This window comes from Bufo gargarizans, chromosome 6 (genome assembly GCF_014858855.1).
Source record: "Bufo gargarizans isolate SCDJY-AF-19 chromosome 6, ASM1485885v1, whole genome shotgun sequence".
Lineage (NCBI taxonomy): Eukaryota > Metazoa > Chordata > Amphibia > Anura > Bufonidae > Bufo > Bufo gargarizans.
In genome coordinates this window covers 297,100,025-297,124,358 of record NC_058085.1, presented here as the reverse complement: position 1 = coordinate 297,124,358, position 24,334 = coordinate 297,100,025, and the positions used below count along the sequence as shown (strand labels likewise).

The 24,334-nt window shown below is 47.0% G+C and overlaps 1 protein-coding gene across 2 annotated transcripts in view; it reads right to left on the bottom strand.

Moving 5' to 3' along the window:
- The window catches only part of CCDC6 (coiled-coil domain containing 6), a 66,100-nt gene that overhangs the window by 5,721 nt on the left and 36,045 nt on the right, over positions 1–24,334 (bottom strand). Inside the window, exons 4-8 of one of the 2 annotated variants that reach the window (XM_044297367.1) lie at positions 21,066–21,169; positions 19,738–19,898; positions 8,256–8,412; positions 4,897–4,997; positions 2,579–2,619 (exon numbers count right to left, since the gene is read on the bottom strand). In XM_044297367.1, coding sequence (XP_044153302.1) covers positions 2,579–2,619; positions 4,897–4,997; positions 8,256–8,412; positions 19,738–19,898; positions 21,066–21,169 — 564 coding nt within the window. Of the gene's footprint in view, positions 1–2,578; positions 2,704–4,896; positions 4,998–8,255; positions 8,413–19,737; positions 19,899–21,065; positions 21,170–24,334 lie in introns of both variants that reach the window. The other variant, XM_044297366.1, reaches the window with a different exon arrangement.

Genomic DNA, 24,334 nt, shown 5'->3' with positions numbered 1-24,334 from the left:
GATGGTGCGGCGGATAGCCACAGAGTTGGCGGCCGCACGCCCAGAGCGGCGAGCCGATTCCATAGAGGCGTCACAAAGAAACTTGGAAGCCTGATAGATCTGGGAGGCAAGCACTGCCAAGTCCCCCTGGTCAGAGTCAGCAGGTAAGGCACGGAGAAGTTGCTTTGCCCAAATAGCGCATGCCTTGGCGACCCAAGAGGCGGCAAACGCAGGGCGGATGGCGGCGCCCGCTGCGATGAAAACGGACTTGGCCAAGGAGTCGACCCGTTTATCAGCGGGATCCGACAAGGAAGCCGCATCAGCCAGGGGAAGCGTAGTAGCCTTCGCCAGACGAGCGACCTGAGGATCCACCAGAGGGGGAATCGTCCAGAGATTGACCGAATCCTCTGAGAAGGGATAAGGGACATCAGAAGCCTTGGTGAGATGAAGGCGCCGGTCAGGGTGACGCCACTCCTTGGCAAGGAGCGCGTCCAGATCCTCGTGATTGGGGAAAACCACCGTGGACCGCTTAGAGCGGCGGAAGGACACTGCCTCCAGGGAGGAGGACGAGGGGACGTCCTGTACATGGAGTGCGTCCCGAACGGCCCTGATGAGATCCTGCACGGCTGCCGACATCGCCGAACACCGCTCAGATTCAGAATCTGAAGCGGAGGAGTCCCCAGGAGCGGCGGAAGCGGCTGAAGAAGAAATCTCGCCGGACTCAGACCTAACCGGAGAGCGATCCGGGGAAACTGAGGAGGAGTGGGACCCAGCCGAGACCGTACGTGGTCGTTTGCGGGACCGAGTGCCGGAGCGAGGATGGGAACTGTCGCCAGGCGCATCACCAGCGGTAGAGGCCCTGCCAGAGGCAGCCGCAATCTGGGCAGGGAGACTGTCCAGAGACTGCGCCAGGGATTGGGAGAGGCTAGCAAGGCTACCTATGGCCTGGGACAGGGTAGCAGCCCATTCCGGGAGAACCGACAAGGTAGAGGCCGCAGGAGCGGACTGGGCGGGCCCGGGGGCGAGGCACTGCACACAGAGGGACGTAGGCTGGCCGCATGGGAACTTCCTATTACACACAGAGCAGGCGTAATGAGTGGAAATGGCGGCGGGGGGAGTGGGGGCCTGACCAGAGGAAGACATGATGGCGGATGGTGGAACCTGGAAAGAAGAAGTCAGCCAGAGGCTGCCTACCACGACCAATGGTGCTGTGTCCCAGGAACCGATAGCTGGAGGATCCGGAGCGCAGGAGAAGATGGCGACGCACGCGAACCGCTCAGCTCAGGCACAGAGAAGCCGTTCGGAAGAAGAAACGCCCCCCCCAGCAGCCCGCGCTGGCGCTGGATTGGGCGGAAAAAAGGAACCTCCCAGAGGAACGCCCACAAGGGGAGGGAGCAAGAGAGGAAGCCCGGGAAGCCCAGGAGACGGAGCCCGCCCACGTGACCGCGGCCTAGGCCAAGCAAAAGCCGGGGCCTCTAGTAGTGCCCCCCTGATATCAAAGCGCTGCCGGACGAGAGCGGTACCCCTGCCCGCCAGCGCTGGAGAAAGTAACTGTCAGCGCCGCGGACAGGCAGAGGAGGGGACACAGTCACCAGAGGTAGGGAGAGGGGGAAAGCCGAAAACGGCCGTCTTAAAGGAGCCGACCCCATTAAAAAAGCTCCAGAAGGATGCTTCTGAGAAGGAGAGTGAAGGAGAGGTGCCCCCCCAAAAGGAAGGCCCACCCCTGCTACCTGTAGAGGAAAAAAAAAAAAATAAAAAAAAAATAAAATAAAATAAAATTAGCAGAAAAAGACCTGCTAGCAGGTCATGTCTGCCTCCTACGGACACTAGAACTAGACTGAGTTATTCTGGCTCTAGCAGAGGGGTATAGCCCACCTGGGTGGAGCCAACACTTTTTTGTTTCTAGTGTCAGCCTCCTAGTGGCAGCTGGGCATATACCCATGGTGCTGTGTCCCCCAATGCCACGCACGAGAAATCATGAATCCGCAATACACGGATGCAGTCTGTGTGCATCCCGCCCTTTTTTTGGGCCGCACTGTAACAACACCTATTCTTGTTCTCAAAATGGACAAGAATATTGCGGAGCGGAAATATGAATGCAGACAGCACACTGTGTGCTGTCCGCGTCTGTTGCTGCCACACTGAATTGAACAGGCACGCATCTCAACCGCAAAAAATGCAGATCGGATGCGGACCAAAAATACTCGTGTGAATGGGGATTTCATAGAATACTGCTTAAATAACAATTCTGCCACAATTTTTAGAGCTCTGAATTATGCGTTTCTGCTTTTCTTCTACCAGGAAATGTATGCTCACATCAGTGGGGTCTGCGCCTGTACTGTTCAATCAGCGCTGAACTGACATAGTCAGAGATTGAAGCAAACACCCAGCTGTCAATTTATTCATACATTTCCAGATAGAGTAACAGGAGTAGCATGCAGAGTTCCCAGAAAAGATGCTCTGAAATTATTTTATGGAAAATGAAAAAAAATAAAAATGCATTAAAAGAGATGGAGTTTTCTTAAATGGAGAATACATCTATTCCATATGGAAACAAGTGGAGGACTTGGAGAAGTATGTACCCTAATGTTTTACTTACTGTAATGCCATGAGACGATCCCATGTGCTGCACGTGTAAACCTGGAGAATTGAAATAAGACATTCCAGCTCTAGTGAGGGAGGTTGGAGGGGTGAAGCCAACAGTGTGACTGGCATAGGACAAGCCTAAAACACAGAACATAAATATCACATACGGCACAGAGCTGTACAGGACACAGACAATCTACACGGCAAGGCCTCAGATTAAATGCTGGAGGAGACCACAGCAATCTAATGTGTGCAGAAACCTCCCTACTGCCCCCCAACGGCCAATAAGCATGGGGCACATTCAATTTCAACTCCCTCAATCCTTTTGTTCAGTTGGAAGACCTTCATTTAGGAGAGTTGTTGCTAGCAACTTGTCTCTGGGACCCGCACCTGCATCGAGAACGGACCCCTGAAGATTCTGGAGAGTGCACTGCGCATGCACAGCCGCCCTCAATTCATTTCTATGGGGCTACTGAAAATAGCTGACCACCGTCTGGCGCAGTGCGCTCCCATACAATCCTATGGGGAGTGGGCTTGGTGGTGGCTGGACGCCGAAAAACCTGGGGTCCTCCGGCCACCATCTTCCAAGCGTAGGTGCGGGTCACTGGGACCCGCACCTATCAGACAATGGGGGCACATCCTAGTGATATGCCTCCATCGTCTATGAAGGAAAAAAACCCTTTAAAGGGGTTTTCCTGCCATATACATTGATGACCTGTCGTCAGGATAGGTCATCACTATCTGATCGGGGGGTTCGACAGCTGGCACCCCTGCTGGTCAGCTGTTTGACGGAGGTGGTGCTCCACGTCTTCTGTGTTACGACGGCATAGTGTAATGACAAGTACTTCCCAGACGACGTGCAGTGTAATGAAGAGAAAGCAGTGCACGCATGGAGTGCCATCTCCTCTTCAAACAGCTGACCCGCCGATCCGATATTGACGACCTCTTCTGACGAAAGGTCATCATCAATATACAGATGCAGTTAAACTTGATGGTTAACGCGTTAAGTAAAGAATGGCAAGAAAATGTTAACTACTTTCAATGGCAAATCACTGTAAACTGAGATATTTTGTAGAGGGTAATACACTCTCAAATCACCGTAATACACAATTTTCCTCCTTTAAAACTTAACTTTTACTACATATTTTTCAAAAAATATTAAGTACAAAAAAAGCCCCCAAAATAAACAAAAATGAAATACATCCACAAGTAATACTCCACAAACCAGGATATAGGAATGGTTTCATTGTTGGGGGCCACTACACTGTATCATGTATGGTCCAGTCTTACTTATGACCTTACAGCAAAGAGGGGGGGGGGGGGTCGACCACAGGTTCAGATGATGCAGCATATGTTGAAAATGATTTGGACAAGAGCTATCCTTGATATGTCCCTGATGCCATCACACCAGCCCTGAAAGGGGCGACCCCATCTCTCGGTGGCTAAACCCTCAATTACTATCATGTCCCTCAAAGTTTTAAAGGAGGGAAATTGTGTATTACGGTGATTTGTAACTTTTCAATGGCTTTTGTCACAAGATAACACTGTGCCATGTCAATTTTAGCTCTGCTACATCTGCATAGGCTAGGACACTTAGCACTAAGTTTCTAAGTAAGCTAAGAATTGTAGGCCGCTTATCCACCTTTCCCAAGAACATGCACACTTGGTTAATCCGGGAATGTATGCTTATGGTGGGAATCCGAGCAGAGAGCTGTTGGTTAAATTTTCTGCCAAAAGCATCTCAGTTCGTCACATACGTTTTTGCATAGTTGCAGAGATACTGTCGTTTCTACATTTTGGTTGCCATCTTTGTGAAAATGACAACAGAATCTGTCAGCATGCTGTCTGCCCATAATAATACAGGACAAGCGTCACAAAGTTATTATTTGATGCCGGTTAGGCCTCATGCACACGACTGTTGTTCTGGTCCGCACCAGAGCTACAGTTTTTGCGCCTCTGGTGCAGACCCATTCATTTCAATGGGGCCGCAAAAGACGCGGACAGCACTCTCTGTTGTCCGCATCCGTTGCTCCGTTCCGAGGCCCCGAAAAAAAATAATAACATGTCCTATTCTTGTACTTTTTGCGGACAAGAATAGGCATTTCTACAATGGGCCGCCTGTTCCGTTCCGCAAATTGCGGAAGGCACACGGGCGGCTTCCGTGTTTTGGCGGTCCGCAAAAAACTGAACGGTCGCGTGCATGAGGCGTTACTGAGAAGCTTAATTCTATGCCCGCACTATATTCCCAGCTCTAAACACGTGCACTGGTCTACATTAAAAACACATCCATACAGCGATGGTTCACAGCCAAAAAGAAAAGAGGCAATTTACCAGGTGAAATGGGTCTGCTGGAACTTGGGGATGGTGTGTAGGGTATTGGGCTGGACACAGTACGTGGCCTTAATCCTTGTGCAGACATCTCATTAAAATACCTAAAAAGAGAAAAGGACTATATATTATATATTTTTTTTCTAAGTTAAATTTAAAAAAACATGCAATGAATAGAGAGGGGTTTGTCCTGTATATAGAGAAGTGAACTGTAAATATAAATATATATTGCCAAGGAGGGGTTAAAAAACACCAAATACATTATAAAAACCGCCCCCACAACTGCTAAAAGTAGGAGATCCCTTATCACTGGGCCAGGCTGCTCATAGGAGGCCATGTCCACTGCTGTAGATGCCACATCATGCGACAAGCCTCATACCAGAGGCATGGCCATCTCTGCCACTACAGCGACTACCTCCATTACCCGTGTGTTGCACTCTTCTCCTCCACACATATACCCAGGGAGATCTGAAGAGACCAGAACGAGACCATGGATGAGACATGGGGAAGGTTGGCTTCTGGTTCTGGGAGTGCCCGCTGCTTCTAGTATCCACTCTGGGAGCGGGTGCCAGATGTCTGCGGTTACAGTAAGTGCTGGGCTCCCGCAGGGATCTGCAGCATTGTATCAGCGCAGCACGTGCAGCTCTCTTCAGTACCTGCAGCCTGCGCCAGGGATTGAAAAGACCTGCACGTGCCACAGAGTCAAAAATATAATCAATATGATGATTTTTGTTTACAAAATAAAATAAAAAATAAATCACTATAGTCAGCCCATAAAAGGGCGAATTAATCAAATTAATTCATGTGATCGACCAGCCGTATATTGGTATATTTCGACAGCTATGCAGTTAGTAATCACTGTAGTAAAATAAAGAAAAGATAACCAAGTCTACATCTTGGTTACCGCACTGTGACTATTAATGATACACAGCTCATAGTGTACCAGTATAAGCAATTCTGTCGTTAAACAGCAGCATAGACGGCCTGGGCTCCACACTAGGGTTGCTCAGCTCTATACTCTAGGAAACAGAGCGCATCAAGCAGGGAAGCCAGCACTGTAGGATGTAATACAAAACCGGAGGCTCCGGAAGCAGGGAACCTAGGACACAGCAGGATGCGGCCAGCTGTTCTGAAGGTACAATTCTCGGAATGCTCAAATGTGCATGCTGTGAGTTGTAGTTCCACAGTAGCTGGAGTGCTGAAGGTTGATGACCCCTGTCCTACTGTAAAGATGTGTACAAAAGCAGAATCTGCAATCCAAGTTATTTAGAAAAACTATGTGCACTATGGGGGTCAGTTATTAATCTGAAGTACACCTAAATTAATTTGTTAAAGGTTAGTTGAGCCGCAGTCTGTGCCTTCTCCCCACTCATGCCAGGTCTAAAATTGTGGGTGAGGCGCGGATGGGCCGGCAGGCCTGTCATTTACCATTTTCTACCCCTGTTTTAGGCGTAGGGGCGTTACTCCTGCTTCTAGAGGCTCTGTTCTCCCGTTCTCCCACCTCATGTCACCCCCTGCCATCCTTGATTGACAGGGCCAGGCAGCGTTAGTCTTCTCCTGCCGCCCCTGTGTGCTGGATAAATCTCGCTCCCCTATAATCGTATCTCCTACAAAACTGGAGGAACACTTTGAAGAGGACTTTCCTCCAAAACTTAATTATGTTTCTACTGCTATTTTGCCTGAAAAGGGCAATTAAAATGTGATAGAATAAAAGGCTAATTTACCAAATTATTCAATATCCATTACCCCTTAAGGGCAGAGCAATTTAAATGGCACTATTTTATATTGCACACAATGTAATGGAAGGCTGGAAAAAAATTCCAATTGGGGTCAAATTGGAAGAAAGAAATGCAATTTTGCCAGCTTCATGGGTTTCATTTTTAAGACATTCCCTATGAAGTAAAACTGACCTTCATTCGTCACCTTCATTCTCCGGGTCAGTATAATTGCAGTAATACCACATTTATATAGTTTGTCTGTTTTCTTCTTTGCATCATCATATTCTGACCCCCATAACATTTTTTATAGTAACATCTATGGATCTGAGCTAATTTTTTGCAGCGCGATCTGTAAATATATATTTAATATATTGATACCATTTTTTTCCTGTTACAGCATTCAAAAAAAAAAAAAAGTATTATGGGGGAAGGGGGATTTTTATATTTTTTTTACTTACACATTTTAAGTCCCCTTAAATTAAGAAGCGATTAACTTGTTTGTCCCATAGACTGTAATAGAAATTACCACTGCAGCCTATGAGAGCTGTTATGTTCCTATGGAGCCCTGCCACCTGCTGGTACTCATAGGAACTACTTCTGTGGTAGCCTCAGTCCTTAAAAAGGAAATCTGTTACATGGATTACCAATATGAAATTTACAACTATCGCCATGTAGAATAAAATACCTTCTTTCTTGATGTACTCTTCATTCTGCGTTTTTGGGCTTTTATTTTCGAGTAAATCCACTTTTTGTATTATGCAAATTAGTCTGTAAGGTGCCCAGAGGGGCATTATCTTTCAAAGGTGCTCAGGAACACCCCCTCTCCAGTGTCCAGCCCGCCATCAATCAGAGCCCAAGCACGCCTCTCTAGGGCCAAAACTACATACCGCTTCAAATGTGTCACCGGGCATGCGCCGAGCCCAGTTACATTTGTAGTGAGTTGTTTGCATCCAGCTGAGGGAGAATATGTGGGATGTTGTAGGAAAGGGGGGGGGGGGGCTGATGGAGGGCGGGCTGGGTACTGGAGAGGATGGCGTTCCTGGGCACCTTACAGCCTAATTTACTCGAAAATGAAAGCCACAAACACAGAATGAAGAGTACATCAAGACATAAGGTATTTTGTTCTGCATGGCAATAGTTGTACTTTCATATTGGTAATCCATGTGACAGATTTCCTTTAAGAAGGACTGAGGCTACAACAAGGAATGAGTGGCATCCCCAATCTCAGCATGGGAGAGCCTATTGGGGTCCAAGAGCACAGCGATCCCAAGGAAAACCCCTTCAGATGCCAATGTCCCAAATGACCATGGCATCTGATTGGCTAAAATGTCTGTGATAGGTGTTATCGTTGATCACAGACTTTAGCCCTGGGCGTCTGCTGATTAACACGGCACAAAACCGTCTGTAATGACTCAACGCGCTCAGGATTGGGTGTCATTTTTAGAGAACAGATATTCGTCGTATATGTATGCTGGATGTCCTCAAGGGCTTAAAAAAGAAACTTTTGCAAGAGTACCTTGTTTTTCCAATGTACAGACAAAAAATGGTTGACAATGGTTGTGATGAAAAGGGATGAATCTGAGGATGACTCAACACTGCCATCTGCACTGACACCTGTAATACAGTTAAATAAAGAAATCCAACCTCTCGTCATCCATCTCTAAGCTGGATTCACTTTCTGACAGCTGCCGGCACAGGGCTTCTCGTCTTTCCATTTCCCTCTGCAGTTTTCTTTGAAGCCTCAAATTTTCTTCCCTCATGTGGCGCTCTTCTTCCAAGTACTGGGCCATTTTCTCAGTGTCTGTGTGAGATAAAAGTCGTTCAGATAAAATAGTAAAGTACAATTGTATTACAGAATGCATAAATATAACAGGAAGGTTCAGCTAACTCCGCTCAAAGCTAGACGAAAACAAGACATTCTGCACAGAGAGCCTGTTAAACCAAATTCAGGGTAATTTTCTAGAAGTGATCCCCTTCTTAAAGGGGTTGTACGGGTTCAGAGCTGAACCCGGACATACCCTTATTTTCACCCAGACAGCCCCCCTGAGGATAGCATCGGAGGATATAATGCTCTGATGCGCTCCCTTGCCCTGCGCTAGATCGCGCAGGGCACGGGCTCTTGTTTACAATCACACACTGCTAGGCAGAAGCTTCCGCCCGGCAGTGTTCGGTGATGTCACTGGCTCTGATGGGCAGGCTTTAGCGCTGCCCTAGCCGTTTTACTGGCTAGAGCTACGCTAAAGCCCGCCCATCAGTGCCAGTGACATCACCGGGCTTCCTGGCAGCCCCATGGAGAGCCCGGTACGTCACCGGATCTCAAAAAAATGCCTTTGCCCTGCGAGATTTAGTGCAGGGCAAAGGAGAGCATCAGAGCATGAACTACTCCGATGCCCCTGTCAGGGGGGGGTGCCTGGGTGAAAATGGAGGTATGTCCGGGTTCAGCTCTGAACCCGGACAACCCCTGTAAATGGTGGTCAGTTAGCCTGCACATAGAATGATAAAAATTTTCAGGCCTAAACTAGTAAAATAATTGTACAATATACTCCCTTCACCGTTATCTTACTGATCCTGCATCATGCATCTGCTTGGTCCTGCACAGACTTGCCAGCTGCTGGCACATCAAGCTAAAGAGAAGATAAGTGCCGCACATCCACACAGACCAGTAGCATAGACCAATAAAAAATAAAAATAAAAATAAAACTAAGATTTATGAGGCAATGAAAGATATGGTTGGAAAAAAACATTCTGATTTTTTCATAAAATTTCAAGCTATTCTTCCAGGAAGGAATACTTGGGAACAAGCGTTTGTTCCCGAAAATCTGCCGTCTATATCCACCTTAAAGAGGACCTTTCACCGATTATGACACTGTGAACTAAGAATACAGACATGGAGAGCGGCGCCCGGGGATCTCACTGCACTTACTATTATCCCTGGGCACCGCTCCGTTCTCCCGCTATGCCCTCCGGTATCTTCGCTCACTAAATTATAGTAGGCGGAGTCTGCCCTTGTTCTGCTCTAGCGCTGGCTAATCGCAGCGCAGAGCTCACAGCCTGGGAGGTTATTTTCTCCCAGGCTGTGAGCTCTGCAATGCGATTGGCCAGCGCTACAAAAGAACAAGGGCAGACTCCGCCTACCATAACTTAGTGACCGAAATCTCCGCCTACTATAACTTAGTGAGCGGAGATACCGGAAGGCATAGCAGGAAACGGAGCGGCGCCCAGGGAGAATAGTAAGTGCAGTGAGATCCCCGGGCGCCGCTCTCCATGCCTGTATACTTAGTTCACAGTGTCAGGATCGGTGAAAGGTCCACTTTAAGAATTCCTTCCTCATGCAGTGTCCCGTCTGGAAGGAAGAATCAGGGAGACTGCCATCTCTGTCCACAGCATTTTGAGGGTCAAGTATTTAGGGCTCTTCCTATCTTCTAAGGGATGACAATTTAGGTCCTGGGGGAAATTCATGCAACCCCACCCAATACCTTTAAAAGGTATCTGCATTATATGGATTTTTTTTTAAATAAATAACTTAGAGAATCCATTTTATGGGCTTTTTTTTCCAAGGTTTAAACTTACCTCCAATCCACAAAATAGGGACCCTGAGAGAGATTTATAAGTGGCTTTATAAAGTTACAAGCTGTGTGTTTCTGACATGCAATATATATATATTTATTTTATTTATTATTATTTTTTACACCCCCCTGGCCCAAAAGGGGGCGTGGCAAGGGCAGGAAAGGGACGTGGACAACAGCTGAGACAAATGTATCTTCATTTACACCAGTTTTCTACACAGCAGCTCACAGCTGCCTTAGGGCTCTTTCACACCTGCGTTCTTTTCTTCCGGCATAGAGTTCCATCGTCGGGGCTCTATGCCGGAAGAATACTGATAAGGATTATCCTAATGCATTCTGAATGGACAGTCCGTCCTTCAGGATGCATCAGGATGTCTTCCGTTCCGGAACGGAACGTTTTTTGGCCGCAGCAAATAGCGCAGCATGCTGCGCTTTTTGCTCCGGCCAAAAATCCAGAACACTTGCCGCAAGGCTGGATCCGGAATGAATGCCAATTGAAAGGCATTGATCCGGATCCGGCCTTAAGCTAAACGTCGTTTCGGCGCATTGCCGGATGCGACGTTTAGCTTTTTCTCAATGGTTACCATGGCTGCCGGGGCGCTAAAGTCCTGGCAGCCATGGTAAAGTGTAGTGGGGAGCGGGGGAGCAGTATACTTACCATCCGTGCGGCTCCCGGGGCGCTCCAGAGTGACGTCAGGGCGCCCCAAGCACATGGATGACGTGATCGCATGGATCACATGATCCATGCGCATGGGGCGCCCTGACGTCATTCTGGAGCGCCCCGGGAGCCGCACGGACTGTAAGTATACCGCTCCCCCGCTCCTACTATGGCAACCAGGACTTTAATAGCGTCCTGGCTGCCATAGTAACACTGAAAGCATTTTGAAGACGGATCCGTCGTCTTCAAATGCTTTCAGTACACTTGCGTTTTTCCGGATCCAGCGTGTAATTCCGGCAAGTGGAGTACACGCCGGATCCGGACAACGCAAGTGTGAAAGAGGCCTTAGATTTCTGTTTAGGCGCATGAACTGCCTGTGCCCCGTCTTAGATGTGGTGCACCCTCCGACAGTGCAGGAGACATCAAGAATTTATACATTTCCCCCTATGTGTCTGATGACCAGTGATCATGAGAAAGGGGGCCCTCCCACCATATGAATGGAGTGGCAGTTGAGCAGGCATGTCGTCTCTCCATTCATCTTTATGGGATTGCCGGAGACAGGAAAGTACAGCGCTCGCCTATCTCTGGCAGTCCAGTAAAGATGAATGAAGCGGTGGTGCACAACTCCATTCATACAGGGAGAGGCAGGAACAGTGTTCTCTTGATCGTGAGGGTCCCGGCAAAGGAGAACAGGGGAGAAGTTTAAAACTTGGGACAATCACCTTAAATAGGTTGGGAAAGTATTATCCTATTCACTCTATCCCCCAAGAGTTTATATTTTACTTTTGAACTCCAAAAAGAGAAATTGATGCAGCCCCTGGCGATATATATATATATATGTGTTGACTCACTTCTAAGGCATTACGAAATAGGACATCAGATAAAAGCGGATTGCACAGTTTGATAAGTACCAAGAGGAAGAACCTTTGTTATCGCCTGGAAATGCCAAGAAAACAAAGTACTCAAGGACAAAGCAAGAGCAAATGTCACAGATTATCATCAAGTTCATTCATCATGTATGCCTGACTTCTCGCAGCACTGCCAGACACTGACTGCGCCTGCACCCAAATTCTTATGCTGCTGTAAGTATGGTTCAGTAGAGCTGTGGGTGGTCGGGGTGCTGCATCCAGAATACAGACGGTTAAAGACGCGTACAAATAAGCTGCATAATTTATTTTACGAAAGAGTAGGTTAGTTGGATGCACAGGGTGGCTGATACACCAAAAAGGGTGCTCTCAAACTTACAGCGTCACCCCACTGTTAAAAAGCAAAAGTATATATAGGAATGATTGGGCACACCTAAGATGCTTGGAGACCAATTTATTAAGGTTGTTAAAAAGGTTAAGTGATAGACAGTAATAAAATAGTAGGAATAAAAGCAGCAGTGCGGATTTTGCAGTGCTATTAATGTATAAAGCTGTCGCGTAATAAAATGGAGATTAGATGCGTATGTGACCGAAAGGAGGCTCAGAATAGTACCTGCCCGGCAGTGCCAGTGACTATGAGCCTCGTTGCGACCACAGTGGACAGCAAATGTAAATATTCCAATAACAGTGAATAAAATTATATACTTTATAAATTAAGAATGCCGGGTGGGTAAAAACCTATATAAATATAAATGTAAAAATCAAAAGTCCGGATGTACCAAGTTGAGATCCTTCTGGTATTGGCACCCACTTACAGCAGCAAAAGAGTGTTTAAAAGGGGTTGCAGTGTTTGGAGTCAAGATTTCTCTGTCTCTGACCCGGCGGCGTCCCGCTTACAGTCAGAGAACAATCCCGTGATGAGACAACAAGTAGTTTACAGTCTTACCAGTGTTGGAGGGTTCTCCTGATTCGGAGATACCTCGGCCGTCTATCGAAACCTTCCTTCAATCTTTGCCTTTATAATCAGATGGATCCAGCGGTAGCTTGAGTGCGTCACTTATGTGGTTGCTGCACATGTCCCGCTTGTTTGGCTCCAAAGCTGCCGGGTTTTCCAGGCTTGGTTTCAGATCGGCTCCGTTCGGTACACTGGCTCAGAGTGGTCTTCAAGTTAGTTGGATGCGGTGCACTCGCATAAGATTGGGGGGTCAGACCAGACGCGTTTCGGGGCTATGATGTCCCCTTCCTCAGGGATAGCCACTGAGGAAGGGGACATCATAGCCCCGAAACGCGTCTGGTCTGACCCCCCAATCTTATGCGAGTGCACCGCATCCAACTAACTTGAAGACCACTCTGAGCCAGTGTACCGAACGGAGCCGATCTGAAACCAAGCCTGGAAAACCCGGCAGCTTTGGAGCCAAACAAGCGGGACACGTGCAGCAACCACATAAGTGACGCACTCAAGCTACCGCTGGATCCATCTGATTATAAAGGCAAAGATTGAAGGAAGGTTTCGATAGACGGCCGAGGTATCTCCGAATCAGGAGAACCCTCCAACACTGGTAAGACTGTGAACTACTTGTTGTCTCATCACGGGATTGTTCTCTGACTGTAAGCGGGACGCCGCTGGGTCAGAGACAGAGAAATCTTGACTCCAAACACTGCAACCTCTTTTAAACACTCTTTTGCTGCTGTAAGTGGGTGCCAATACCAGAAGGATCTCAACTTGGTACATCCGGACTTTTGATTTTTACATTTATATTTATATAGGTTTTTACCCACCCGGCATTTTTAATTTATAAAGTATATAATTTTATTTACTGTTATTGGAATATTTACATTTGCTGTCCACTGTGGTCGCAACGAGGCTCATAGTCACTGGCACTGCCGGGCAGGTACTATTCTGAGCCTCCTTTCGGTCACATACGCATCTAATCTCCATTTTATTACGCGACAGCTTTATACATTAATAGCACTGCAAAATCCGCACTGCTGCTTTTATTCCTACTATTTTATTACTGTCTATCACTTAACCTTTTTAACAACCTTAATAAATTGGTCTCCAAGCATCTTAGGTGTGCCCAATCATTCCTATATATAATTTATTTTACACCGAGGTACAGTCTGTATTATGGCCCTGTCATATTCACAGTTCTTCTAGTAGTCACTGGAAACCGTGGACAACTTAGACTCGGTGCACATTACATCTAAGCCTCACATTTATTGTAAATGTCAGGAACTATTCCCCAAAAGTAAGGCAGATGTGTCTTCTCGCCAGTATTCGTTAGCATGCTTTTATTACCAACTGTATAGGAGACTGCAGCATACTGCGTTTTCCTATACAGAAGGATGCCATGTGGTATACAGCTCTTTACCATAGTACCCGATGTATGCCACAATATGCCTACACTCTGGCATACAGCAGAGGTATTCATTGGGAGTGGACACTTCTGATGAAAGCCTTGAACGCTGTACCCACTGAGTTATTATTAAAGCTCTCTCCCAAACACCCAGCTGGCAGGGAAAAAGATGTGACAGCCCTAGGTATAGATCAGCATGAAAATTGTGAGAACTGTAGGTTCACTCAAAGTAACATGTACTGGTATGTATGTTGCATGCACAGAAAGATAAATGAAAAAATGTGCAAATAGCACAAGGCAAACTAGCCCACCCAAAGACCTGGGATGGCTGCATAAGGTTGTCACGATACCAAAATTTTTACTATTTCGATACCATAAAAAAGTATTGCGATACTGTGCTCACCGCATAGGAGATATTTTTCATTTTAATATATATTTTTTTTTTATAACTATTTATCCCTTTAGAGGCTAGAAAAGATCCCATGTCCTATCCACCCTGATAGAGCTCTATTAGGATGAATAGGATCTCACACTCTCCCTGCTGCTCTGTGCATAGTACACACAGCAGCAGGGAGCCGACTATGGCAGCCAGGGCTTCAGTAGCGTCCTGGCTGCCATGGTAACCCACCGGAGTCCCAGGATTACACTGCTGGGGCTCCGATCAGAAGCTGTCACTGCCACCAATGAGGAGGGGACCCTGTGGCCACTGCCACCAATGATTATAATAGCTATAACACCAATGATTAGACTTTATAATACTGGGGTTGGGGGGTGTGGTGCACTGTGCCACCAATGAATATAGTTTATGCCCGAATACAAACGCAGGCTGCTGGTGCCGGCCATATCCCATACCCGGCCTCTATGACTGCGCGCTGCGATCCGCCACAATTAACCCCTCAGGTGCCACACCTGACCGGTTAATTGCGCGCTGCGATCCGCCGCTGTCAGAGGCTGGGTACCAGGTATGGGATATGGCCGGCACCCGCAGCCTGCATTTGTATTCAGGCATAAACTATATTCATTGTTAGCGCAGTGACCACAGCACCTCCCCTGCCACTGCCTCCTCCTCCCCTGTGCTGCTGAGAACATGGCACGCACTGACAGCAGCGCGTGCCATGTCAGTTTAACTCGTGTGTGAAAGAGGCAGAGCAGCAGAGGGTCTAGACGCAAATGGCGACAAGACTTTTTTGCTATTCTAAGTCGCATTGGCGACCATTTTGGTTTCCATCTGGAGCCCTGAAGACGCATCCGGCATTTCAATGCATTTGTAAGACTGATCAGGATCCTGATCAATCTTACAAATGCAATCAGTTGGCATACGTTTTGATGGATCAAGCAGGCAGTTCTGGCGACGCAAGTGTGAAAGTAACCTAAAGCGTTATTCTCAATCCCTTCATTTCAGGGGCTCAAAAGTAATTGGACAAATCAAATAATTGTAAATAAATGTTAATTTCTAATACTTGGTTGAAAACCCTTTGTTGGCAATGGCTGCCTGAAGTCTTTAACTCAGACATCACCAGATGCTGTGTTTCCTCCTTTTTAATGCTCTGCCAGGCCTTTACTGCAGTGGTTTTCTCCTGCTATGCCCTCCGGTATCTTCGGTCACTTGGTTATAGTAGGCGGAGACTTAAGGGACTTGGTTATAGTAGGAGGAGACTGCCCTTGTTCTCCTGGGCGTCTAAAAAAACACCCAGGCTGTGAGCTCTACGCTGCGATTGGCCAGCGCTACAGACTGGGAGAAGAAGACGCCCAGGAGAACAAGGGCAGTCACCTCCTACTATAACCAAGTGACCGAAGATACCGGAGGGCATAACAGGAGAACGGAGCGGCGCCCAGGCATAATAGTAAGTGCAGTGAGATCCCTGGGCACCGCTGTACAGATCATGATACTTAGTTCACAATGTTTTGCCAGATGAAAGGTCCTCTTTTAAGAAAGCGAGAGACGGAGGAGGATATGGAAGAAAGGCATTGTGGCATTCTGGATAGCAGAGAGGTATATTTGTGTGTAGTCATCAAAAAAAGTGATACTGAAAGCCATGGGACTCTATGAGCTGTCCCAGGCCGAGAATGTAGATAGAGAAGAGCAGGGGTCCTAGGACAGAGCCTTGTGGGACACCAACAGAGGGGGAATTAGAGTGGAAGACGCTAAATGTCCAGTCTGTGAGGTATGATGTGATCCAGGAAAGGGCCAGGTCGGTGATGCTAAGAGATGAAAGAGTTGGTAACAGAAGGGAGTGGTCGACTGTGTCAAAGGCAGAGGACAGGTCAAGGAGAAGGAGGACAGAGTAATGTTTTTTGGTTTTGGCTGTTAGCAGGTCGTTGGTGACTTTGGTAAGGGCAGTTTCAGTTGAGTGTTGGGTCCGGAAGCTAGATTGTAGCAAGTCAAAGAGAAAGCAAGAGGCGAGGCGAGAGGACAGTTCAGAACGGGCATGTTGTTGAAGCAGCTTTGAGGCATATGGAAGAAGTGATATGGGGCGATAACTGGACAAAGAAGATGGGTCAAGTGAAGGAATTTTGAGGAAGGGTGTAATGGTAGCATGTTTGAAACCAGAGGGGAAGACACCAGAGGTTAGTTGAAGAGATGAGTTAGGGTTGGGATAAACACTGTGGTGAGGTTGGGGATGAGGTGGGTTGGGATTGGGTCAAGTGCACAAGTGGTGAGATGTGATATGGAGAGTAAGATGGAAAGTTTTCCTTCTGTAATGGTGGAGAAGCTGGTTTTGGGGAAAAAAGGAATGAGCAGTTGTGTAGAGGGTCTGTGGGGACTGTGCACTGACGCTTTCTCTGATGTTGATGATCTTTTACTTGAAGTATGTGGCAAAGTCCCCAGCTGAGATGAGAGGTGAGGGTACGGGCGCTGGGGGACAGAGAAGAGACTTAAGTGTTAAAAAGCTGTTTAGGGCTGTGGGACAGGGAAGATATGAGAGATGAGAAGTAGGCCTGTTTTGCATCAGCTAGTGAGGATTTGAAAATAAGAAGGGATTGCTTGTATGTGGTGAAGTGATACTTCGAATGGGATTTCTTCCATCGCTGCTCTGCAGCCCTGGAAACCTGCCTGAGTTTTTTGGTCAGGCTGGTGTGCCAGGGTTGTCTGTTGATTTTTCAGGTTTTGTTGTGTGTGAGGGGGTTAGCAGAGTCCAGCGTTATACAGAGTGGTGGCAGCATCTGCGTCCTGGAGGGAACAGATGGTAGCGAGTGGCAGAAGAGAGTCAGAAAGTGAGCGAAAGTCAAGATGTTTAAGGTTCCTGTGGGGGTGTGCTAGTGTGTGGACCGGGGGAGCAGCAGAAGAGACGAGTGAAGAGAAGGTGAGTAGGTTGTAGTCAGATAGGGAGCAGATGTGGGTAAAGATCAGATCCAGAGTGTGACCATCTCTGTGGGAGCGGAGGACCACTGTGAGAGGCCAAAGGAGGAAGAGAGTGATAGAAGCTTAGAGGCAGCTGAGTAACAATTGCTCGCGCGAGTGCCATTTACTTTTACATCACCCTTACCGCTTTTACAAAAAGTGGGCAAAAAGAGGCAGAACCTCAGCAGCGCCTCTGCAGCCCAACTCACTTAACATGTGCACCAGAAAACTGGCACAAAAAAGACAAGAAATTTACATCAACTAATGGATCTGTGAATGAGCATCAATAAATAGACAAACATTAAGGCTGCTTTCACACCTGAGCGTTTCTCAAACGCGCGTTTTACGCGCGTTTTTGTCGCACGTTTTTTGTAATAGTAAACGCGCGTTTGTGTGATTGACTGCAGTGTCCTATGGCCACAAACGCGCGTCAAAACGCCCCAAAGAAGCTCAAGTACTTGATTATGCGTCGGGCGTTTTACAGCGCGATCGTACGCGCTGTAAAACGCCCAGGTGAGAACCATTCCCATAGGGAATCATTGGTTTCTCTTTGTTGAGCGTTTTACAGCGCGTAGGAACGCGCTGTAAAACGCTCAGGTGTGAACCCAGCCTAAATGATCGCTTTTCACACACATTTGCATGAGTCCTGGCATCAGACTTATCCAGGGGAATCGCACATGCGCCAGCTGTCTGCGCACTTCCGGGTAGAGCGAAGTGCACAGACAGCTGGCGCACGCACAATTCCCCTGGATGAGGCTGCTGCCAGGACACTGCGTGGGCCCGGACGTGTGGATCAAGTGCGCATGCGTGAGATTACGGCGCACTGGGGGAACAAGCCAAAGAGGAGTGAATACCGTATTTTTTGCCATATAAGACGCACTTTTTCCCCCCCAAAAGTGGGGGGGAAATAGCAGAGCGTCTTATACGGCGAATGCTGCTGATTTTGCCTTGTTTTCAATGATACACCCGCCGCAATGCCGCGCGGCGGGTGTATCAGCTGTGAGGGAGGAGGGGCTTGGGGCCGGCATCTGCTTTTATAATGACAGCGGGGCCCGTGCAGTGACTATTCTACTACACGGGCCCCGCTCACTGTATAATCGTATCTCTAATAGTTAATTGTTACCGTATGTATATAATCGCTTAAGGAGCGCTGTGTATTACCAGTACTTACAACTACAAGCGCTCGCCGAGAGGAGGGAGGAGGCAGGCTGGGAGGACGGGCGCTGGCAGTGTGAGTCATACGTTATGCGCCTGCGCCGCCCACTTTATGAATGAAGCAGGCGGCTTGGGCGCATGACGTATGACTCCCGCTGCCAGCGCCTGTCCTCCCGGCCTGCCTCCTCTCGGCGAAACTGAAGCCGGCTGAGTGTACAAGGTTCCCTTTAAAATCAATGGAGGACGGATCAATTTTCTATTGTGCCAGTGAAACCGGATCCGTCCCTATTGACTTACATTGTGTGCCAGGACAGATCCGGATCAGCAGCGTTTTGTGTGTCCGTCTCCAAAGCGGAATGGAGACGGAACTGATGCATTCTGAGTGGATCCTTTTCCGTTATGGACCACTTGTGAGAGCCTGGAACGGATCTCACACACGGAAAGTCAAAACGCGAGTGTGAAAGACTTAAATGCATTCTTGCAACTTACTGATCTAGAGAGCCAACTCTTTCACCTGCACATCAGTTGCCTCCATAAGATGGTGGCAGACGAAGGGGTCACCAAACATGTAATTCAGCCTCCTCCAGTGAAACACCACGAGCTAGATTTCTGGTAACAGAACCTGCTCATGTACGGAAGGCAAGTGCAGTTTGTTCTGCTAGAGTGGCAGTCATCTTTTGGGCATGATTACTATGCAGACAGGAGTGAAGACCTGCCAGACGGGGCATTGCTTCAGCAATAAAGACAATGGTGACCGTCAATAAAGAATATATTAGGTTGTAGAATAAATGCATCTAACACATTTGTTAGGGCTCATGTACACGGCTGTAGCTGTTTTTGAGATCCACAATATACAGATACCGGCAGTATGCCTTACACATTTTGCAGAAGGCAACGTCCCGTCCATAATAGAACAGTCCTATCCTTGTCCATAATGCAGACAAAAATAGGACATATTCTATATTTTTACCGGTGCCAAGGAATGCACAAACCGATGCGGACTGCACACAGTAAAGTAAATGGGTCTGAATCCGAACATAAAATATGTGGATTGGATGCGGACAAAAAAATAACGTTCATGTGCATGAGCCCGTAAAAGTAGCTATGATGTGGTCAACAAGAGACATGTATGAGTAATGAGGCTGGAGAAAGTCCAGCAAAATGAATCATCTTCTGCTTACGCTGTAGCTGTGCAGCTCTCAGTTGCTTCTTTAGCCTTTCTACTTCATTCTTAAGGAAACGTATGTGTCTCATCATGTTCTCTGGGGAGTCTATCTCCATAGATATGTCACGAGGTGAAGGTGGAGCAGACACTGGTTGGTCTAATTTTTCCTGTAAAATTCTAAGGAGACAAAATACAGCTATAAGGCTTAACACATGCTTTTACTGGTTGACAGGTTAGACTACTTTCACACTAGCGTTTTTGGTGGATACTGCAGGGTTCAGCAAAAACGCTTCCGTTACTTATAATACAACCAGCTGCATCCGTTATCAACGGATCCAGTTGTATTATCTTTAACATAGACAAGACGGATCAGTCATGAACTCCACTGAAAGTCAATGGGGGACGGATCAGTTTTCTATTGTGTCAGAGAAAACTGATCCATCCCCATTGACTTGCATTGTGGGTCATGACAGATCCATTTTGCTCCGCATCCCAGGACAGAAAGCAAAGCGCAGCATGCTGCGGTTTGCTCTCCAGTATGAGAACGGAACGCAATGCATTTTAATGAATGGGGACAAAATTAAAGCTTTATTTTCTGGTATTGAGCCCCTATGACTGATCTCAATACCGGAAAACTAAAACGCTAGTGTGAAAGTACTGTAATGGTTATTACTATGAATTCCCATAAACGGCCAAGAGTGCATGTTAATTTCAATAACCAGTGGGGAATAAGATGTCACCAGACTCCTCTGGCAGCATCTGATCTTCTGCTGGAACAAGGATCGAGAAGCCCCCATGAAAATGACAGGATCAGACTATCTTTCTCTTACTTGTATGGCCAAATTTAAAGGGGTTGTCTCACTTTAGCAAATAGTATTTATCATGTAGACAAAGTTAATACAAGGCACTTACTAATGTATTGTTCTTATCCATATGGCTTCTGTTACTGGCTGGATTCATTTTTCCATAACATTATACTCTGCTCGTTTCCAGGGGTTAAGACTACCCTGTAATCCAGCAGCGGTGGCTGTGCTTCCATACTATAGGAAAAAGGGCCGTCCTCTGGTGGCTGGGAGTGTGGGAGCGCATATCCGCACACATACGCAGCAGCTCCTGTCCCGCCCACCTCGTTTCAGCGCTGCAGTGATGGAGTGTACGATGCAATGAAAAAATTAATCAAGCCAGCAAAGGAGGCATTATGGGCAATCACAATACATTAGTGCCTTGTATTAGCTTTGTCTGGAAGCAGCAGGGGTAAACACCTGAAGGTCACTACACCTATATTATGTCCACCCTCAAGTCAAGCCATCATTAGCTGCTACAAGAAAGCCTTGAAAAACCAACCTTTTCTCTGCTTCCAGCTTGTCCATCCTCTTCCAGAGACGATTGACTAGTGCTTCTTGTTCTTGCTCCAGGGTGTTTTCAAGGTCAATCTTCTCACGTCTTAGCTGAAGGCATAAAAAAGATTTTTGTTAAAAAAATAAAATAAACATACGCATAGCAGTGTAGAATGTGACAGAATAAGGCTGAACCTTCATCTACGGGAGGGCAGAGCAATGTTTGGCACTCTCAGCTGCTGTGAAACTACAACTCCCAGCATGCACACCTCCTTGGCTGTTCTTGTAATTCCCACGGAAGTGAAATGAAGCATCCTGGGAGTTGCCATTTCAGAACAGCCAGAGTGCCAGGGTTGCTGATCTCTGTTCTAATGAAAAAGAACAAGAATGTTATAAACCTAGAAAAAAAAAAAATGTCATTAGATATTTTACCCAATGAGTGAAGTAATGTACGAACAGTCATATGGAATGAAATCCCCAGAAGAGGCTGAGCCAGGACAGATCATGATGGGGTAGTCTTAAACTGGAAAGCCCTCTCTCTAATTTTGTGAATAAGGATGTTTTCTTGTGATGTCAGACTAAATTTATATCAATGCAGTGGAGGTTTAATTAACTGAAAGTTTTTTTTTTTAATTTTAATACTGATGACCTGTCCTCTGGATAGGTAATCAGTATCTGATCAGTGGGGGTCCAACAGCCGGGCCCCATGGCAATTAGCTGTTTGAGACTGCACCGGCACTTGCAGTAGCGCCACTGACTTCTCACAGCTTCTTCTAGGCCAGTGACAATAGGTTCATCTGTCACATGGCCTAGGCGCAGCCTAGCCCCATTTAAGTGAATGAGGCTGAGCACGATATCCAGTACAGCCACTGCATAATGTACAGCGCTGTGCTTGGTAAGCTGCGAGGAGGCGGCAGTGGCACTCACAGAAGCTCCAGTGCCTTCTCAAACAGCTGATTGCTGTTGGACCCCCACCGATCAGAATCTGATTACCTATCTCTAGAGGACAGGTCATCAGTTATAAAATCCTGGAAAATCTACCTTTTGGGATTAACCTGCAGTAGGTTGAACATTTGATTATTCAAATTTTGCCTTTGTGTCTGCAGCAATAAACAGGCATGTCGACTAGCTGGCGATACACGCAAGATGGCTGTCAGCCAAAGATTCAATTGGCACAGTTATGTACCCTGACCTCCCCATAAACACTCAGATGAGCAGATACAGTAGAAAGTGCTTGTTGCACTTTTTATAGATCTCCCCTAAGTACACATGCATAGCACAAGAAGGTTCTTTACTTGCACTTACCAGGTTTCTTGAAGACACAGCTCTGCCAAGTACGCAGTTAGCTGAAAGTGTTAGCATCCAGCACCATCTGGTGGACACATCTTAAACTACACTAGACACCACTGCACCACCTTTAAAAATGATGTACTCTGTCTAGAACAGGCATGCTCAACCTGCGACCCTCCAGCTGTTGTAAAACTACAACTCCCACAATGCCCCGCTGTAGGCTGATAGCTGTATGCTGTTCAGGCATGCTGAGAGTTGTAGTTTTGCAACAGCTGGGGGGCCGCAGGTTGAGCATGCCTGGTCTAGAACATGTGGATATATACAAATGCACCACACAAAACATGCATGTTCTGATACAGTGTGAAAAAGGATGTGCACACAGACTAATTCAGGTAAGGGCGATGCAGCCCAAGCTACAAGATTACAGGTAGACTAAACATCACCTTGTGGTTGTTGTCATCTCACTGGACTTCATAATTCTACAAATTCTACTACAATATGGCCACAAGCAGGCTAGTTACAGTCTCTTCATGGCGTTTACTACCTTCGCCCTCACTTTAGCTGGTGCACCCCTAGCCCAAAAATAAAATCTGCTGACTGCTGATCTCCATTCTCCAACATCCTCTGTCATCCCACACCCTTTGTTTTCACAGTAAATAGCCGAGTGTTATTCAGGCGGGTAAGCGAGCAGTTCAAGCTTATCTCACAATAATCTGTGTGCATGCCCGAGGCTACTGAAATCATCCCTGCAGAGGGCAAGAAGAATTCTATGAATGCACAGCAGCAATGAAACTGGAGAGAAAACCTGACTGGTACATGCAGTCAAATCTGTAGTGTATGCTGACAGATTCCTTTTAACATGCACCCTGCCTGACCGGGAAGAATTAAGGGGGTTACCCAACCACAGGAACTTATCCCCTGTCCACATCTAAATGGTGGGGGTCCAACCATTGGGACTAGCGATGAGCAACTTTATACGAATCAAATGAGTTTATTAAAAAAAAAAACAATATCAACCTCCTTGAGCAGCAAGGGGCTGGCATTACTTTCCAAGAGACTCCCCCAGGACTGACAGCGCCATAGATCTCGTGTAGCCCTGTCAGTCTCGCACCTGTGCTGTCGCTCCGAGTACCAGCACAAGTGCAGAGGCTCTGCTGTTGCCGCTTGGGTAGTGCAGATGCTCACAGTGCATGCACCACTCATGTCTGGGTACACCCAAACGGTCGGTACCTGTACGGGTCAGGTGGCAGCGGCACAGACTATGCGCTTGCACTGATACTCGGAGCATTGGAGCAAGTGCGAGATTGACATGGCCAGGCGAGATGTCTGGCCCCGTCAAAGAAGCGGTATGTCTGAACAAATCTGATTCCTACAAATCAATTCGCACGTCACTCGGCCAGAGTCCCCAGATTGAACAGAGCAGCAGTCATGCATGCCCTCTCCTGTTCCACTCAACTCTATGAAACTACCAGAAGAAGCTGAGCACTGTACTGGGCTTCTCTTCCGCGGTCTCCTAGAGTTGAATGGAGTGGCAGCATGCTCCTCATTTTTACGATCATGGAGAGCACAAGGGTTGGACGTCCCCGATCAGATACTTCTCCATCCCAGTGCTCCAGACTAAAAAAAAAAAAAAAAAAAAAAAAAAAAAAAATACCTAGTAGCCATTGGCTCCTGAACTGAAAAAATTTAGGAGCCAAATAAAAATTTTAGTCGCCAAATCGAAACAGAATCAAAATTTTGGTATCGTGACAACGCTACGTTCGGCCCATAATAGAACAGTCCTATCCTATTTTTTGGGGTGACAAGGTGACTAAAAAATGGTGAATGCTCACCGCATAGGAGATATTTTTGAATAATGTAAGTTTGGACTTTTCGGACGCAGCTCTATGTAATATGTTTGTTTATTTATTTATTGTTTATATATTTTATATGTAAAATTGGGAAAGGGGGGGGATTTAAACTTAATATTTTAGGGTACTTTCACAC